Below are 20,829 nucleotides of genomic sequence, written 5' to 3' on the forward strand. Positions count from 1 at the left end.
CTGTTTAGTAAAAAGCATTGTCTCTCTTTTACAGTTTGGATAATAGATTTGTAATGGGTATTAAGAGGATATAAAGAGTACATCTTTAATACTTTGACATATGCTTCATAAAGAACTACTCTGTTTACCCAGCACATATCCCTCTAACTCTCTTCAGTGACAGAATTTACACTGTCTGGGCTGATCCTTTCAAGTTTTTGTTGCAGATTGTGAAAGTTGGAGGACTTGATTTCCATTTCATGTATCTCTGTAGTGGATGTCATTGTGCCTTTATTACTGTCATTTACATCTCTTATATGATACCTCCTAACAGAACTGTAGCACCTAACCTATTATTTACTAATTTATAACATTGCTTTTTTTTATAACTCTCTGAATTTTGCTATCACTTCAGAATTTTTAAACAGCATTTTTCTTGAAGTTTATCTAAATCATCATAAAGAAAAAATTCAACCACTAGACTAATATGGACTCATGTTTAGCATTTTCACATTTCCATAAACATCTATATCAACTTAAAGCTTTCAAAAACAGTATTTTTCTTTAAGAAGTTTAACAAAATTGTAAAGAACTTGATACTAAAAGTGATTCATACACTTGAAAGTAGCATACTAATTTGATTGATGCAGATTTCAATTAGAGGAAAAATAGTTCAGTTAAATGCACATTTTTACTACCAGTACAACTTTAGTTGGAACCTAGGCATTTGGGATTTTGCATATTGATGGCATAGTTGTAAAAGGAAACTAATGAAAATAGGTTTTTAATTTTTTCTACCAACTGTGTATACAAATAAAATGTATATTATCATAACTTCTCGATTTTAAATTGTGTCAACAAGATATAGTTTTCAGCAAAATAAAACCTCAGGGAAAAAATAAACGTTATATATATTTTTAAATACAACTTAGAAATGCAATGTAATTCTCAGTGTGAACAGGCTTAGTATACCTCATTACAACTTTTAAGGAAAGATTTTAATGGTTTCTCAATGCACACAGGTCCAAGTCCTATGGAACACAAAGCATTTTATGATCTTGTCTCAATGTACAGAGATATTATTTCAAATATTTGAATTTCATTTACCTCCTCCTTACTTTTATAACATTAACATCTTTTTTTTAAATTCCAGTATAGTTAACACACAGTGTTATATTAGTTTCAGTTGTACAATATAGTGATTCAACAATTCTATCCATTACTCAGTGTTCATCATGATAATTGTACTCTTAATCCCCATCACCTATTTCACCCATCCCTCCTCCCACCTCTCCTGTGGTAACCATCAATTTGTTCTCTATAGTTCGGAGTCTCTTTTTTTAGTTTATCTCGTTTTGTCTTTGTTCATTTGTTTTGTTTCTTAAATTCCACATATAAGTAAAATCATATGGTATTGGTCTTCCTCTGACCTGTTTCACTTAGCATCATACTTTCTAGATCCATTCATGTTGTTGCTAATGGAAAGATTCCCTCTTTTTTATAGCTGAGTAATATTCCATTATACATCTTCTTTACCCATTCATCTGTTGATGGACACTTGGGCTCCTTCCATACTTTGACTACTGCAAATAATGCTGCAATAAACATAAGGGTGCATGTATCTTTTTGAATTAGTGTTTTTGTTTTTTGTATTCTTTGGGTAACTACCCAGTAGTGAAATTATTAGATCATATGGTAATTCTATTTTAAATTTTTTGAGGAAACTCCCTTTTGTTTTCCATAGTGGCTGCACCAGTATTCATTCTCACTAGCAATGCATGAGGATTTCTTTTTCTCCACATCCTTGTCAACACTTGTTTCTTGTGTTTTTGATTTTAGCCATTCTGACAGGAGTGAGATATCTCATTGTGATTTTGATTTGCATTTCCCTGATGATGAGTGATGTTGAGCATCTTTTCGTGTGTCTGTTGGCCATCTGTATGTCTTCTTTGGAGAAATGTCTGTTCATGTCTTCTGTTTGGGTTGGGTTGTTTGTTTTGGGGTGTTGAGTCTGATTAGTTCTTTATATATTGGATACTAACCCTTTATCAGATATCATTTGCAAATATCTTCTCCCATTCTGTAGGTTTTCTTTTAGTTTTGTTGATTGCTTCCTTTGCTGTGCAGAAGCCTTTTATTTTGATATACCCCAATATATTGTTTATTTTTGCTTTTTTTTCCCCTTGCCTCAGGAGACATGTTTAGAAAAATGTTGATACAGCTGATGTCAGAGAAATTACTGCTTGAGCTTTCTTTTAGGACTTTTATGGTTCCAGGTCTCACATTTAGGTCTTTAATCCATTTTCGGTTTATTTTTGCGTATGGTGTAAGAAGGTGGTCCAGTTTCATTCATTTGCGTGTAGCTGTCCAGTTTTCCCAGCACCATTTGTTGAAAAGACTCTTTTTCCCATTGGATATTCTTACTCCTTTGTTGAAGATTAATTGACCATATAATTGTGGATTTATCTCTGAGTTTTCTATCCTCTTTCATAGACCTATATGTTTATTTTTTGTGCCAGGACCATACTCATTTGTTTACTACAGCTTTGGAGTATATCTTGAAGTCTGGAATTGTGACACCTCCAGTTCTGCTCTTATTCAAGACTGCTTTGGCGTCTATTGTGATTCCATACAAATTTGGGATTATTTTTTCTAGTCCTGTGAAAAATGCTATTGGTGTTTTGATAGCAATCACATTAAATGTGTAGACTGCTTTGGATGTTATGGACATTTTAACAATATTTGTTCTCCCAATCCTTGAACATGTTATATCTTTCCATTTCTTTGTGTCCTCTTCAACTTCTTTCATCAGCATTTTATAGTTTTCAGAATATATGTCTTTCACTTCATTGGTTAAGTTTATTCATATTTATTTTATTATTTTTGTTGCAATTGTAAGGAGGATTGTTTTCTTAATTTCTCTTCCTTCTAGGCGATCAGAATGCCTTTGGCTTCTTTAAAAGACACACTTCATTAAGTCAGAACTTCCCAAGATAATCTCTCTTTCAATTTACTCAAAGTCATCTGATCAGGTGACTTTAATTATTTCTACATATCCTTTTTGCAATATAATATAACATAATCATCAGAGTGATATTTCATCACCTTCACAAATCTCACCCCTACTTAAAGGAGAGGATTCTACAGGCTATGTACGCAGGGAGTGGGGACCATGGAGGCTATATTAGCATTCTTCCTGCTACAGTGATTCCTTAGCAAGAGAAATTGACCACATTTACCCCATATCACACTGTATTGATTTACTTACTTATATGAAGCCTCACTGTTTATAATCCCAGCTTCTACCTCATTGCTTGACACCTTGTAGGAGCTCACTAATATTTATATAGTGAATTAGCATACAAATCAACATGGTATTCAGGGTAGAGTGAACTCATGTATATTCTGTAAAAGAGAACATCATGAGTGTCTTCTCAAACACAAGTATGAATTATTGCTCAGCAATCTAATTGATTATATGCATGCAACAATTTATGAAAGAAGCTAAATTAACTTCTCATGAGCAAAGCAAAATACCTATTCTTACAATTAAATATTTAGAAGTAGGTAATTAGAAAGAAGGGCATGCATGAGTACATTTTGTTAAGGATAATTCATTGTTTTATGTGTTTCTGGTGGATGTTGTTCAGTGCTATTTCTCTTATTTTTCAAAGAAAATACTTTCATTATGATCAAATAGTATCTAATAATGTACCATTTGCAATATACTTCAATCTCATAAATTTTAAAGAGAAGGAAGAAGCCTTGATCCTATTTGAATTCTCCATACTATTTACCATAGCTCTTGAAAAGAAAAAGCCACTTAATAGGTTTTTTTAATTGAAGGAAATAATTTGTTTCTATGCTCTTTGGAAGTAGTTTTTATTTTTACTTCTTTTACTGTACTTGGAAACCTGAAGTACTGGGTGTCTATTCAACTTGGTACAGTTTCTTTCTTTTCTGTTTTTAAAGATTTTATTTATTTATTTGAGATAGAGAAAGAGAGACAGTGAGAGAGAGCACAAGCAGGGGGAGGGGCATAGAGAGAGGGAGAAGCAGACTCCCTGCCTAGCAGGGAGCCCAACGCTGGGCTCAATCCCAGGACCTAGAGATCATGACCTGAGCCCAAGGCAGAACACTTAACCCGCTGAAATACCCAGGTGTCCCTCAACTTGGTACAGTTTCTATTGCTCTTATTTTATGACACTATATTATTTTGGATCTTTCACTGTGTACATTGTTGATGCCTTCAGCAATTTCTAGGATTGTCTTACCTTTTTCTTTAATCCTTGATAACAAGGGGAGGACCATAGGGATCCAGAGGTTTTAGAATTTCTCCAACTACAGCTATACTTCTAAACTTTAAAAACTTTATCTCTTATCCCAGTAGGTTTATTATCACTTCATCTCTACAGTTGAGAAGTTACTAAGAACAGCTGAGTAGTTAAAGGATAATGATTATTGGATATTTTCTTTTCTGAGATATTCAGCCAGGCACTTGTGGAAGTTATGTTTGTATGACTATGCTACATATTTAGGTGAATGAATGCTATTATTTAAATACTTTCCAAATATCTAATATACAAATATTTTTACTATGTCTGGAAAACTGACATCTAAATAATGATTTTGCTTTGTTGAAAAATTTAATGCTGTTTATGCCTCATTTTTTGTTTGATATGTATTCCCTTGGGTCAATCATCTTATTTCTTATCTCTAAATACTTGTGTATATTTTACCCAGAGACAATCGCTTTATCTAGTTGCATTCTCTGAGTAAAATTTAAAACTTAGTTTCAGGGCTGAGGCGTTACTCTTAAGACTAAAACCTTTTTAAAATGTTCTTTTTTCATTGTGCACTTGTTTTGAGAATAACAACAAATCCATGAAGCAAAGCTTATAGTGATAGCCAACCTCCAGGATACCAGAAAAACAAATACAAAAACAAAAAACCCGGGGAACATCAATCATCAATAATGTACTTTTTTTAATTGCAATGTCTTCAGAGAACATTGTCGAACAAGAGGTATAAAGTATGAAGAAACAAAATGGTGTTTTTAAAGATGCTGTCACTTAACATTGCTGCCTGCTGGTGCTTTGTGAGATGAAGCATAGAAATCATAAATAACATTTCTTTCTTAAATTGTAATGTAGGGAGAGAGAATCGCAATGATAATATTGGAGAAAATTCTGAGTCATTGCCTAGAGACTAAGTTGAATGCATTTATGCGGACACATGCCAGGTAAGTGACAGCAGTTGTGGGGATTTGTTCATTAAGTAAGCACTGACACTCTGATTATTCCCTTGCAGATTCTTACCATGATTTTGGGCCTTGTGAGGCTACCGATCCTTGTGAGAATGGTGCTGTGTTTAGAAAGAAAATGGATCCGGAAATATCTCCCCTTGGGTACCAGTGCCAATGTGGGAAAGGCTTTGCAGTTCCACACTGAGAGATCAATGTCAATGAGTGCAGTTCCAGCCCTTGCTTGCATGGATATTGCCATGACAGTGAGTTCACTCAGTCACAGTGATTCTTGTAGAGAAGTCTAACTTAGAATCTGACACAGTAATGGAATAACTCAGTATGCAACCCTGATTATTTACTGACTTCATCCTGCCATGAGTATCAAAGCCAATCCCGGTTATTTTCACAAAACACCCCCACATATGATGAATTCAGTTATATTCTTGTGAGCATAATGGTAGCAAATGAGAAAATCTAATGAGATGTGACTTCTATACTCTGATGTTAAAATTAGCCATTTTTTTCTTTATTTTTAGTGGTAGATTTTTAAAGAGTCTTTATAGGTAGGAGAGGCACTGCTTACAGTGATTTAGAATAAATCATTATTTTATCACAGCTATTACACACACACACACACACACACACACACACACATACATGCATACACATTTCCTCCTACCAAATATGTATTCCTGAAGAAATTTAAATTTATAGAGGAAAAAGAAGACAGTCAGAAGAAGAAAAGGAAGAATCAGAGGAAAGAAAGGAAGAAGAAATATTGAATATTAGAATATGGTTTTTGAAATGGAAGAACATGTCTAAAATGGATAATTTTTGTTGAAACACAGGAGAAACAGGTCATGAAATAGCCCTGTGAACTAGGTATCACGAAGGGGCAGGAAGAGGGAAAAAAGAGTGCACTAGAAGGATGTTGACAAAAAAGATGTCCATCTTATTTTATTTTATCTCCTTTAAAATATATTTTTATGTAATCCTTCACTAAATGAATAAATGGCTAATATAATCTGTGAAAAAACACATTTTGAAGGAAAGTCCTTTTATTTTAAAATGGTATAATTTAGGTGAAATTATGAATTATTTTCTTTAAACCAGTGCTTTGTAAGTGCATGTCATTAAAGAGCATAACTGATTTTTTTCCAAATAGAGTGAAGCAGCCCAAGCTTAAAACAACAGGTAATAGTAGGGCCCTCACAAACTGGAATATCTATGTAGGTATTAATATAGAATTAACTTTTCTAACACTATGGCAGCTAGCAAAATATATTTTGGGGCTATGGGCCACCTGTTTGCTACTCCTGATTTGAACTGACTTTACCATCATTTTTCTCTTTTCTTCTTTTTTTTTCCAGATTTTGTCACTTTAAAAATTGTGTTTTTAAATTGTAAAATTCTCAAATTACCTTGAAATAAGTCACCATTATCATATTTCTGATCTCAAGCCCATTGGTATTTGGAGATGCTGGGAATGACTCTTCAATTTCTGATGTTCACTATAAAATAAGGAAGGAACTAAAAAGTATGCCTCAGAGAGTGGTTAGCAACACTTAATAGATCTAGGTAGCCCTAGAATAATGGTTATATATGGTTATATATGGGGCAGATCTGATGTATTCTGAGTGACATAAGTTGTGGTGAGCACCGGGTGATGTATGGAAATGCTGAATCACTATATTGTACACCTGAAACTAATATTGCACTATATGTTAACTGACTGGAATTTAAATAAAAACTTAAAAAAAATAAATAGTAGAGAAAAGAAAAAGGTCTAAAATATTTTAAATCATAATTCCTTATACAGTAAGAAAGTATAATTTTCAAATATGCTACTTATAATGCAATGTTACCTATTAAAATTTTGGAGGTCATACATAATATATTATGGAAAATGTAAACTTTGAGTACCTGATATATTAACCTATTTCATAATAGAATTAGCCATAATATATTCTGGACCCCATCCAAGGAATTTAACTACCAGGGCAGCAAAACATTTATTAAAAATTAGATCAGACATGTAAACTGATATCATCATAAATCTAAAATATTTTATTCTTAATACTTTCTCAAATATAAGATAGCTTGGGAAGCCAAACTTCCTGAATTCAAGTTAAGAGTATTTATTAAATGACTATATATGAGAAACAATTATTAATATGTAAATGTGAAATTGTAAATCTCAAGCATGTGTTTATTCACCACATTGGCAATACATTATTAAAATACCTCTATATTTTCACCATGAAGTTTTATCACATCAGAAGCTTTGTTTTAGTACAATTAATATATGATGTTCAGTTGCATATTAAGTATAAAATTAATAGTACATCCAAATTCATGCAGGGCTTATCTGAATTAACAAGTTAGGAAACGACAGATGTTGGCGAGGATGTGGAGAAAGGGGAACCTTCTTACACTGTTGGTGGGAATGCAAGCTGGTGCAGCCACTCTGGAAAACAGTATGGAGGTTCCTCAAAAAGTTGAAAATAGAGCTGCCATATGATCCAGCAATTGCACTACTGGGTATTTACCCCAAAGATACAAATGTAGGGATCTGAAGGGGTACGTGCACCCCGATGTTTATAGCAGCGATGGCCACAATAACCAAACTGTGGAAAGAGCCAAGATGTCCATCGACAGATGAATGGACAAAGAAGTTGTGGTATATATATATATATAATGGAATATTATGCAGCCATCAAAAGGAATGAGATCTTGCCATTTGCAATGATGTGGATGGAACTGGAGGGTGTTATGCTGAACGAAATAAGTTAATCAGAGAAAGACATGAATCATATGACCTCACTGATATGAGGAATTCTTAATCTCAGGAAACAAACTGAGGGTTCCTGGAGTGGGGGTAGGGGGAGGGATGGGGTGGCTGGGTGATAGACATTGGGAAGGGTATGTGCTATGGTGAGCGCTGTGAATTGTGCAAGACTGTTGAATCACAGATCTGTACCTCTGAAACAAATAATGCAATATATGTTAAGAAAAAAAAAGAAGAAGATAGCAGGAGAGAAAGAATGAAGGGGGGGAAATCGGAGGGGGAGACGAACCATGAGAGACAATGGACTCTGAAAAACAAACTGAGGGCTCTAGAGGGGAGGGGGTTGGGAGAATGTGTTAGCCTGGTGATGGGTATTGAGGAGGGCATGTTCTACATGGAGCACTGGGTGTTATGCACAAACAATGAATCATGGAACACTACATCAAAAACTAATGATGTAATGTATGGTGATTAACATAACAGTAAAAAATTTTAGAAAAAGAAAATTTCAATTAAAATCAGGAGTATAGAATATTTATAAACAAGAACTAATAAAAATAGTACTGAATTTTCTGGTAAAAAAAATAATAGCAAAACAAGGCAATATGCTTAAAAATATTTCCTGATAAAATGGTGATAAGTTTTAACATAGCCCATAGTTAACAAATTAGATGGGGGGAAAAAAACATTTTTTTTTGTTTCTTTGTTTTAAATTTTAAACAGATTATGGTTGTTTATTTGTTTATTTATTTTACCTGTGGTATCCAGTTTAATTCCCCAGGTTCTCATCTGGCTTCATTCTTAGCTTCTTAGCCCAGAATAGTCAACATTCAAAAAGCATATTTCTTGATAATAAATGGAAGTTTTATTTCCTAACACCAATCTCTGTCTTTCAGACCTTTTGCTAATTTAAAGTTATCTATTGTTGTTGTTTTTCTTTTAAAATAATTCATCAATCTGCAGAGAATATCTCTATCTACACAGAAAGTTATTTTGACTGTAGTTTTTGTTACTTGCCAATTTGCATCAGTATCCAAACTTGAATTTATAAACATTTTTAAAATATCATTATGATTGATTATATTCTATAATGTCTTAATTACATAACATTTGATTTTAATTTGTTAACATACATAATGCCATATATAACATATAAGGAAACACAACTGATCTGAAGTTGTAAAATTTATTTACAACTATACTCGTGTATTTATTTTTTTGATTCACTGCGGTGTTAAAAACCGTGATGACACATGAAAAAATAATACATAATAGTAGTAAAATCCTGCCTAAAGAGCTGCCATCCTTGTATCTCCCTTTTCTCTTCTTGACAGGTATGAGCTGGTTTTCTTTAAAAGCCCAGGTACACGTGCTGTTCAGAAGCATGGCTACAGAAATCAAGAAGCCAGCTAAATACCACACAGTGTCCTGAAAATTCTCTTGCCGCCCAGGACCTCAAAGTTTAATGAGAGCAGTAGCAGGTACATGCACAGAGGCAGAGTGGAGTGTAGATTACATGGTAAATCTCAGGTATAATGAAGAACCCAGGGACTGACTAGAAGCAGCCATAATTACAGTTCATGCTGTCACCACTTCCTTGAGATGCTTCAGAAACTGTTCTTTTTCTATCATTAATGATTAAACAGAGGACAGATGCTGATTATTACTTTTAAAAGATCATGATGAAATGTGAAAGCTCTTTTTAACTAAGGCTTAAGTAGTTCAATATTAACTTTCAGATCACTACCCACTTTACCTTGTCACACAAAAAGGAGTTAACTTCTGGTTTATTAAACCTAAAACACTCAAGGAGAAGTTAATTGATGTAAAAGTAACCTATTTATCATAGGTATTGTTTACTGACAAATAGAGAGAAGAAAAAAACTGGATATTGAAAACTGTTACCAAAAGTTTATGTGATTGTTTTTATTTCAAAATTAAAGTTTTAAAGTTAAATAGAACTGAGCAAAATAGTTATTTAGAAAATACTGTAGAGAGCTGTGAATTCACATTTTCTTTGGTTAAAAGTGAAATGCATTTAGTTGAATGCAACATTCTTTAGAATAAGTAACATTACCCATACCATTATTAAAGGGTTATTATTTTCTCTTATCTCTTGTTCTCAGTGGTTAATGGCTTCTCCTGCTTATGCAATCCGGGTTTTGCTGGCTTGAGATGTGAACAAGACATTGATGATTGTATCCTGAATGCCTGTGAGCACAATTCTACCTGCAAAGATCTTCATCTCGTTAGTATCCATGAATATTATTAATTTATCTTAATCTGGGCTAGCATAAATTTACCCCTACAAATATAGTTAACATCTGTGTATATGTCAAGTTGACATATATATATATATATATATATATATATATATATATATATATATATATATATATACTTATTAGGATTAGAAAACAGAAACTCAAGCAATATTATTTTAACTTAATAAAAAGATGTTCCATTCATAACTACATATAAGTTGATGTAAATATTATAGAATAGCAAAATCATTCTTTGGATTCATAATTCTTGGTAATACTGGATTTGTGTAAACTTTCAGAAATTTTTCTAAAAATGACATTAGTCTTACATACTTTTATATAATTCAAGGTATTATATACACATGTAATGTATTTCATTGAAATTTATAATCTTACATTTTATCTTGTTTTCTATCTGTTTTGTACTTCTATCATTTCCTTCATTCGTCTGTGTTGGTGCTGTCCCTTCAGTACATATCCATTCATCACCTCTGTCACAAGCCTGTGCCGTTCTGCCTTAAATGGACTGTGACACAATTGGCAAAAATGGGATCCCTTCGGGCTTCTCATTTTTCAGAAAGCCTGACATAAAAAATACCTACTCAAGGTGGATTCACTGACTGACTTGAGAAAATAGATGACATACAACACAGGTTAATGCTGCACAACTAGTGTAGGCTTACAGTTTATCCTTTTAGCAACAAAGCTGATTTTCACCAAAAGACTACACTAGTTGAATTTAGAAGAAAATGCTTTGAAAAACAGACTCGTTTTCACTGACATATTTTGACTATGAGTGTACTGACATTGTTTGTTTTTACAATGAAAGGCTAATTTGTGGCAAATTGTTTCTTTCCCACAAGGAAGGCAGGCATCTAAATGGAGAATTACAATTAACATTTAGATGGACAGGACCAGAAATGGAGGGTGCATCAGTTACCTAGCTACAATGTAGGTATACTTAATGGCCCTGTTGCATTATCTTTATTCATATCAGATGCTTTGTCTTAGTTAGTCATTCTAACTGCATTCCACTTTGGGGGATTCCTGAAGGAGTAGGCATGTGACTTTAGGCTGGTCTCTGAGATGAGTGATTTTTCTGGGGAAAGCCTTCCTCACTGGTGTATCCTCACTGGATGTAAGGAAAAGGTAGGTGTGACCTCTTCTAGACCTTCCAACAACTAGATTTTATACGTATAATTACTTTTGCCATTTTCAGAGCCCAAGGAAGGGGGTGGGGTGCTGCCTAATGATAAGTGACCCTGAAGACAGCAGAGCTGAGAGACAGAAGAAACCTGGCCCTTGACCAATAGTTGAACTCCTGACTGGAACCCCCCCGAGTCTAATTATGCAAGAGCACTCATGGTTTATTTTTTAATATGGCTTGAGCCAGAGTTCCTTTTACCTGCAGGTAAATCATTTAGTTTTCATAATGCAGTTAGCTTTATTTTAGCCTATGATTTCAGCGATAACTTCAGCAATAATAGGAGTTTACTGTAGTAGAAAGAGCTTCATACCCAAAATCATAAGATTCCACTTCTCGACCTGAACTTGCCACAGCTATCTGTGTCATCCTAAGCCAGTTGTTTGACAAGGTAGAGACTGCAGCTTTGGAAAGTGTATCATATCAAATCATAGAACTTGCAAGGATAGTATTCTCTTACTTATTCATTTTATAAATTGCCAGTTAGAAACTATTCAAATTAACTTTAGGCTAGTAATAGTTTAAAATCTTGACTCCTATTTACAGAAACTATTACAATAAGAGTAAAGAAAAATAAGAATTTTAAAAAGTGGGACTTAAACCAACAGAGTAGAATAGTGGTTAACAGCAGCTGGAGGGTGAGGGAGATAGGTAGATGCTAGTCAAAGGGCACAAGCCTTCAGTTATAGGATGAATAAACCGCAGGGGTCTCATGTACTTCATGGTAACTGTAGTTAATAATACTATATCGTATAAACGAAATCTGTTAAGAGAGTAGATCTACACACACACACACGCATACGGTGACTATGTGATGGGTTGGATGTGTTAATTAACCTTATTGTAGTAAGAGTTTCACAATGTATATATATATTATGTCATCAGGTATCAAGGACACTGTTTTTAGACAGGATATTCCAATGCTCAGAGGTTATCTTCCAGGACCCAGTTAAAAGGTTTTCCTTTGGAATGTGTAGGGTTTGAGCACACAAGCCTGCTAAGTTAACTATTACACCAATATTATATTAAATATTGCTCTTTTGTGTAGGAATAAATAGTATGTAATTTAAAAAATAATATATTACATAATAATAAATGGGGGGAAGCAGACAGAGCTAAAACTCATAACTGAAATAAAGCCAGGCTAAAATAAGCAACATGAATAATTGAAATAAAGCAAAGTTCAGTTTGAGTTTCATATTTGCTGTGTTTTACCAACATATTGGAAAAAGACAAACCATGAAATGCTAAAGATGTGAAGTGGAAAAGAAAAAGAAAGACATGGAAGGCGATGCGTCTGCAAAATATTTAATAATTGTGATAACCAGAAAGATGACTTTATTCAATCTATAAGGCACTCATACTTGGCTGTAAGAGTCATCAGCATGCTTTTTTTTTTTTTTTTTCTCTAACTCTCCAAACCAACCCATGCAATGCCACTTGTATTAGGCTTGCATCTTCTTTGAACTTGGTAGGAGTGTAGCTTTAAATTAACATTTTTACATTTGCAACATCTCCTTCTGATTATATGTAGCATCATGAATGTGAGTTTACATAAAAAGCAGAAAATCAGAAGACTTTGAAACCAGAATGAAAAGTATTTTGTAACAATGAGCCAGTTTTCTTCTTTCTCTTCTTTATGGTTCAGTAAACCTAAGAAAACAATGAGAGAGAAAAGACAAATTTGAATGCTTAGCACATAACAAGATACAAATGTTAAGAATGGGTAGAGTAAGATTTATTCTCTCATGTAACTTTCTTAGGTATATTTGAGAGTAACTATTTCTTTGTGGTTATTTAAATATATATGATCAAATTATTCAAGTATTTTCTCCTCTCATTTTACTTTCATTTTCCTCTATATCTTACATGAATAATGAATGCTTAATTTTGATAACAGAAGAAGAAACAAAACTAGCGCAGTAGAACTAATGCGTGGAAAAGACAAAGATTTTATTCATATACAACTATGTTAAAATGTATACATATTATGTATACTAGTATACTACAGATAGAAATTTTCTGCCAAATACCTGGTGCAAAAATCAAACTGAATTTGTGTGTTTTCTAGTAAAAATAAAACTTCCTTTACCTTCACCGCCATATGGTTGAAAAATCCATGTTAGTCATTTGAGAGTTGCCCATTTCCTCCCTTTGGGATTGGAGAATAAACGCTGGGGGGTGGCTCAAGCCAGGATCATGAGCGAATATCCTTTGCTCTTTAGTTCATCTTGACTCCCACTGAAATGCCCGTTTTGTCATCCCCATGCTACTTTCAAATACGGGCTAATCTGCCAAACGATTCCAATCCTTTCAAACCAGATTTGGCTCCCAGAACCTTCTCTGCATCCCTCAAGTGCATGGTGTTTAGCTAATTAGTAGTGAGACCCCAGTTGTCCCTTCAGCATATCTAATTGGAACTACTAAAGCCTCGGGTTCTGCTCTGTCTCTGGGATTACAAACCCTCCATCAGTGTGGAATTAGTCCAACTGTTCTCTGTCCAAATACAAAAACCTTCACTTCTTTCATGCCTCCCCTCTCCATAAAGATTTGCTTCATCTCACTTGAGAGAAATTAACAGAGACTCTGACTTAGGGTCAGAGTTTGGGAGCTCTAGAATTCTTCAAATACACAGAACTGCTTAATACTCCTTGATGGAGAAAAGAAAAATATCATTTTTGTAGCAAAAAAAAAGATAGTAACAAATTTTATTCTCAATAATTTCTGTTATATAGGAATGTGACAAAATTTATCAAATCTCATATGTTTTAGCTCTTGTATATAATCTCTACTATTCCTGCGTCATATAATGATATTGCTTTTAAGTCATGGGTAAATATCATCTGAAATATTAAACCTCAAAAAAAAGAATTTTTCTTATTCATTTTTTTAAACTTGATTAGGTTAAACATCTTGTAAGTTTTGAATAACTCACTAGGGTGCCTGGATGGCTCATTTGGTTAGCATCTGACTTTGGCTGAAGTCATGACCCTATGGTCCTGGAATCAAGCCCCACGTCAGGCTCTTTACTCAGGGAGGAGCCTGCTTCTCCCTCTCCCTCTGCCTGCTGCTCCCCCTGCTTGTGGTTGCTCTCTCTCTCTGTGTGTGTCAAATAAATAAATAAAATCTTAAAATTATAAAAAAAAAAGAGTAGCGAGAACAGTTGGAGATTGTCTGACTTTGACATGGATTTGTTCAATGATTTATTGCAAGTCACAACTTAGTAGAATCATAAAATGAAGAACTGTTAGAATAGTCACTCACATCCACTCTATGTGGCACTATTTTATTAATTTAAGAAAAATATAGTTTTCCATTTTATTTGAATACCAGGATATGCATAAACAAGTACCTACTATTGTACTTTTTAGTTGAATTATCAGCTTCTGCTCTAGAATCAACAAGTTGTACACAATTGTTCTTTACCCGGGAGTTGCCTTTAAAAATACATATGCTTAAAATTCTGACTCAGTAGCTAGATCCATCTGGCACCTAGATAACTTGTAATTCCTTGTGATTTTTATGTGTATTTCTATTTGAAAATCACTGGACTGGCTGTCTAGGTGGCACTTTCTAGCTGTAAACATCTGTGATACTGGAGGTGGAGCCCAGAGGTTTTTATTTCCTATGTCCTGACAACTCACAATTTAGCACCTTAAAAGCGAAGTAAAGGGTGGTCTGAAAAATTGAGAGTTTTATCATCCTGAGTTTTTAGGAGTGTATTTCATTGTATCTTCTCTATTGGATTCTTCCATCTGTTTTGGTGCTTTTGTTTTTAAGACAAAAGGAATAAATCTAAATTTTTCATTCCAAACCTTTTGTGTGGGAGATAATAATATATTGTTTTCTCCTTACTTGTAATAACTTAGTGAAGTGTTACTCTTTATGTTGACATTTGCTGATTAGAAAATCTATGCATAAATTACAGCTTTTCATACGGGCTGGGTATAATGGTTCAAATCATTTTAGAGTATTAAAAATAATCAATGACTGATTAATTATAACGGTATCCCAGAGGTTCAGTTAAGTCTTTTGATTAACTTGGTTAGTTTCAACATCTTCAGTACTGAATGTATAGACAAAAGTTTAATCTATATCTTGGAGCATTAGCTAACAACCAAACACATTGTTAAAAAAGGCATTGCATTGATTAGGTAACACAAACTGAAGACCTTTGGTCATGTCTATTCTAAATAACCTACCTTTGTTTATGTAGAATAAAATCTGCCTACTTTTTTTATTGCTCAGATCTCTACCTTTCATTATATAGATCCTTACTTTAAGAATTCATGGAGAATAATTTAACATTACATTTATGAAAGTAGTTCATTATGATGGGTGTCAGCTTTCTATTGTTCCTACAATAGAGTAGATAATAGAATTGTTTCTCTTGTATAATCCAAGACTAATATAAAATTTTAGTTCATTCATTTGATGGCTCGTATAATTCTTTCAACAGGTTCCTCTCAATGGTAAATTTTCATCACAATTAATGTCTATCTGATAATCTGTTGTTTTGAACCTGTCATGACTTTAAAATAGATAATCAAATCTTTTAGAATTATATGCAAAATAAAAGTAAAGAAAACCTAAGAAAATATTTGTTGATCCACCTGAGTAAAGACATACATAAGCTTTAATAACTTTGGACTTGTAAAGTCTATTTTGGAAGGTCAGACATATTTTCCCTTCTTTCTTATTCCAAGACTCATTACAGAGAAGTGAGATTTACAGATGGTTGAATTTTGAGGTTTAAGAAATCTATCAAGCAGAACTGAATTTCATAAATATTGTGTGAGAACATAATTGATCAGAGAGGAATTTTCCATTTTCAGATTCTCTAATAAAAATGGACAGTTTGCAGAAATAACCCAACTTAAAAAAATGATTCAAAACTGATTGAATATCATTTGCATTGCCAAATTAGCCAAAATGCATCAATAAATGGGTTTATTTTCAAAGAATTATGAGACAGATTAAACTTCAAATTATTTCAATAAAACATTGTATTGTACTTTTATATTATTATTTGCCACCTTTACATAACTATAATTAAGACTCCACTCTAGGCTTCACAATTTATATCTAAGAAGTTAGTGGATAGTTACAGTCCAAAATAATTTTTTTTTTCCTAGAAACTATCCTTTCTGCTGTTTGGATAGATGCCATTTTTAATTGGTTATGTCTATATAAGAATATTTTCAAAAGCTATTATGTTGCACACCTACACACACAAAAAGTTGATTCAACAATTGATTATTAACTGACAAGAACAATGGTCAAAGACAGTAAATATTTCATTTCCATCAGTAAAGAACTCCATTATGTTCTAACTGTGTCATATGGAATTTATCAATAGTGGAAATTCCAAGAAACTTTGAATTAGGAAGTGGATATATATTTGTGGAAGTCAGCATATGTGCAAATGTGTATGCACACACAGAAAAGAAAATATATCATTGTTCCTTACTCTTTTGCCAACCATCCTAGATTAAACAGAAATCAAGAGCTTTCCAAAATCAAGCTGTGGAGCCCAGGTCAATTAATATTTGAGCTTATTTTGGTTCTAATATGTACATATTAATTAGAGCTCACCGATAAGTAGCCTCTTTATGTAAATTGATAAAAAACTTTGGTTTGAAATAATAGAGTGTGGCCTGTGTCATCATCTTGATTATAGTTGGGTTAAATTTTGCAGCCTACCCTTCCAAACCCAAAGGCTGCATATACAAAAGAGGATGGGCTTTTGAGATTAATAGCTTTGTCTTCACTAGCTGTGTTACCACGAACAAGTCACTTAAACTTTCTAAGCCTCAATCAGTTCATTTTAATAATGGACATATTATTAGCAACTTTGTTATGGACATATTAATAGCGGGATTATTAATAGCAACTTTAGCAACTTTGTTGCTAAAGTTAGCAACTTTGTTATGGACATATTAATAGCGGGATTATTATGAAGATTAGATGAGATGCTGCCTGTAAAATGGTTAACATAGTACCTGCCACATATCAAGCAATTAACAAATATATGCCCTGTTCATGATGATGATGATGATGACGATGATTTAATTGTTGAGAGAGAGAGACAGAGAGGTGGGGAGGAGAGGGAGGGAGGGAAAGAGGAAGAAAGAAAGAGAAGGAGAAAGAAAACAAACGATAAGGAATAAATGAATGAATGCACTGCATGGTGAGGTCTTTATATCTCTTTAACTGTTTTTAGATTTTCTCACAGAATTAGAAACCCATGGAGTTTGTACTCATGCCAAAGTCCCAGAGATTCGAGCGTGGCTGATAGCTTTTACATGATCTCAGGCCGTTGGGACTCTTGAGCGACCCCTTAGGGTTTGCTGTGAGATTGCTACATTTCTGGGGAAACGCTGCATCTAATAGACACAAAACAAAACACCTTGGCCTGATCCTTCTCTCTTCAGGCCTTTAATCTAACTAACGTCACTTAAGTCTTATTAGCCCCACAGTCTTCCACGTCAGTTCCCCTGATTTAAGTTACTGGCCTTTTCTGCCCCCCCCCCCCGGGGTAAGAAAATCTCCCTTCATCAAACTGCTGTGCTTAAGAGAGGGAGACAAAAAAATTTATCCTCTGTACTTAAAAAAAAAAATTGAAACAAAAACTCAAAAGAGACCAATGTGGTTGGCATGAATATAAATGTGAATGAGTATTTGAACATAGAGATATAGATATAGGCCTAAAGTGTTATTACTGATCCCATGACTTTTTAAAATATAGAGTCAAGGGCTAAATGCTTATCAGAAAATGTAGATAACACTTTTTTTTCCTACAGTTTGCCTTCCCAGGACTTTTTTTTTCTTTAATAATTCAGTGATATATCATAGAAGATGTATTTTACAAAGAAGAAACATGAGGTTCGTCAGAATGAAGCCGTTTTCTCGTGGTCCTCCAGTAACATATAGCAGTTAGGGCAGGTCTGCAGATCACATGCTTCTCTCAGGATTCTCTTTCTTTCTTTTTTTTTTAATTCTTTTATTGTTATGTTAATCACCATATATTACATCATTAGTTTTTGATGTCAAGATTCTCTTTCTATCCTAGACCATGCTGCACCTCTCAAAGCAACAGGGCTTGAGTGCAGGTGGCCCACTGGACTCACAAAACTAGGGAGGATGAGAATCCCCAAAGCAAGTCAGTATTTCAGACACTCCACAATACATCACAATCACCTGTGCCGTTCCTAAAAATACATGCTTATTTTGGACTCACCTCCTGAGGATTTTGATGTATTATATTAGAAGTGAGGTCTGAGCCTCTGCATTTTTAAAATACTGCACAGAAGATTCACATGTAGAGCCATAGTGCATAAAATTTGGGGCATCCACATTCTTTGGACTGCATGGAGAAGGGTACATCCATGGCGATAGTTTGTGTTTGTAAGCCTCTTCTCGGAGAACTGAGGACCCAGCCTATGCTAATCTGCACCTGAAGCTTGCACTGAGAGATGTCCTAAGAGGTGTTGGGAGGACAGGTTGATTCAGAGAATGGTCCTATCAGCAGATGATAGGGACTAAACTTTAAGTGTCAGTGTCTCATCAGCAGAATACCTTGGTCCAAGGAGAATTTGCAGCTAGAATTCTAAAAAAAAGTAAATTTAGGATTAAGATAGAGAGTTAGTATGCTAAACATTATTTTCTCTCTCAAATGGGAACTTTTTATGGAAAAAGTACTATCCTTGGCTAGTTCTGATGAGCTATTTTAGAAGTCCTAGTCATCAAGGAAATGGCTATTAAAGGACATTGGTGTGGAAAGAGCAGGCAAACCCATTAAGGGACATTGTTGAGGACTTATTTGAAAGGCTATTGAACAGAATGAGAGGGATATATATTCTGTATATCCAGAATATACAATTTTCACTATACATAATGCTTTTAGGATACTTGGAATTTCAAAGTGTGGTGCCTACCTATTGCTACCCAGTGAGATTTTCCTCCCAATATTTGGGGGGAGCTTCAGGTACAAATCATATAGAAGATACACTGGACCCTTAATGCTGTTAAGCAGCCTGGCATAGGCTGAGAATAGCTGTTCAATGTGTCTTGCTTAAGCCTGGCAAATAACCAGAGCTGTAGAGGGAATATTGGTTAAGAAAGGTGGAGTCGTTTCATTAGTAGAAATTCAGTAAGAGAAACTTAACAGCATCTAGATACAATTGCACTGGACCTAAGAAAGGCAATGAAATACAGGAATGCCAGTCTCTAGGCTTATAAGCTGGTTACTAGAGCATAGCTTACTTCTGAACTAAAAATATAGTACTGGAAAATAATTCACAGTCTTAAAAAGCTCAGCAGCTTTCCTCTTTGGTAGGATATTCAGCCTGGCAAACTCATTCAATGAGAAGCTAATGGCTACACTAACCAAAACAAGCTATAGCTGAAGAGCTGGGGACTAAAACTACTTGAAAACTTGGATCAGTTTATCCAACTGCTTAATGCTGATTGTGGGATAGGAAAGGGCTTTGACTGTTCCCTTTGTAATTGTGGTTCAATGCATTTTAGAAGGTGGTATGATATTTATATTTGGTCAGTGAGAGATTGGCAGAATCAGAAACAGGTTATGGAGCATAAAAAGCACTCCTGGAGTGGGATGGGAAATTAAGGAGACTCTAGCAATAGGCATTAAGAGAAAGCTGAGAGTTGGTGGAAGTGTCATGAGGTAATAGGAGTCTAAGAGGAAATACTCAGAAATACATTATAGATTGATAATTGCTGCTCCACAATATTCAGAGCAGGTATTTATTGCCTTGTAACAGATTTTAGAAATCTAATTTCCATCCTTCAGATGATTAGGAATATGTCAATTAAATGACCTCAATTCAGACATTACCCAAGGTGACAGCATAAAATTTATTTATACAAATTAAAGCTTAAATACTGGAACAATTTAGTGAAGACAAGTATCCTCAGTAAATAATTTTTAATTTTAATTTTAAAGAATAACATTTCTCAGAATTTGGCATTTGAGATATTGTATTAAATGTAAGAATGAATGAATTTGTATAATAGGAAAAAGGTCCTTAGATATTGTGTTTTAATCCAGTTATAAGTATATTTTAATAAGTAAAAATTTATCCAAAATCTGTTTTAATTAAAGAAAAACTCAGTTTAACAAGGAAAAAAATCATAAATTTTCCCCTGCCTTCTTTTGCATTATTAAGAACTGTTATACTGATAATCAAACATCAAAAAAATCCAAAGCTTTGAAACCTTTTTCTAAGAATGTGAACTACTGATCACTTTTCCCAAGTGGTACCAGTTGCTGCACTTAAGACATCAGGGGGGAAAAAAAGCCATCAGGGAGTTTGCTCTTGCTGTGTTC

General features: G+C 34.0%; 1 protein-coding gene across 1 annotated transcript in view; it reads left to right on the forward strand.

Annotated features, from left to right (window-relative positions):
* Positions 1-20,829, forward strand: part of EYS (eyes shut homolog) — a 1,577,782-nt gene that overhangs the window by 425,285 nt on the left and 1,131,668 nt on the right. The window contains 1 exon segment of the mRNA XM_027604057.2: positions 10,139-10,260. Coding sequence (XP_027459858.2) covers positions 10,139-10,260 — 122 coding nt within the window.

Source organism: Zalophus californianus, chromosome 7 (assembly GCF_009762305.2).
Source record: "Zalophus californianus isolate mZalCal1 chromosome 7, mZalCal1.pri.v2, whole genome shotgun sequence".
In the NCBI taxonomy this organism is placed as follows: Eukaryota; Metazoa; Chordata; class Mammalia; order Carnivora; family Otariidae; genus Zalophus; species Zalophus californianus.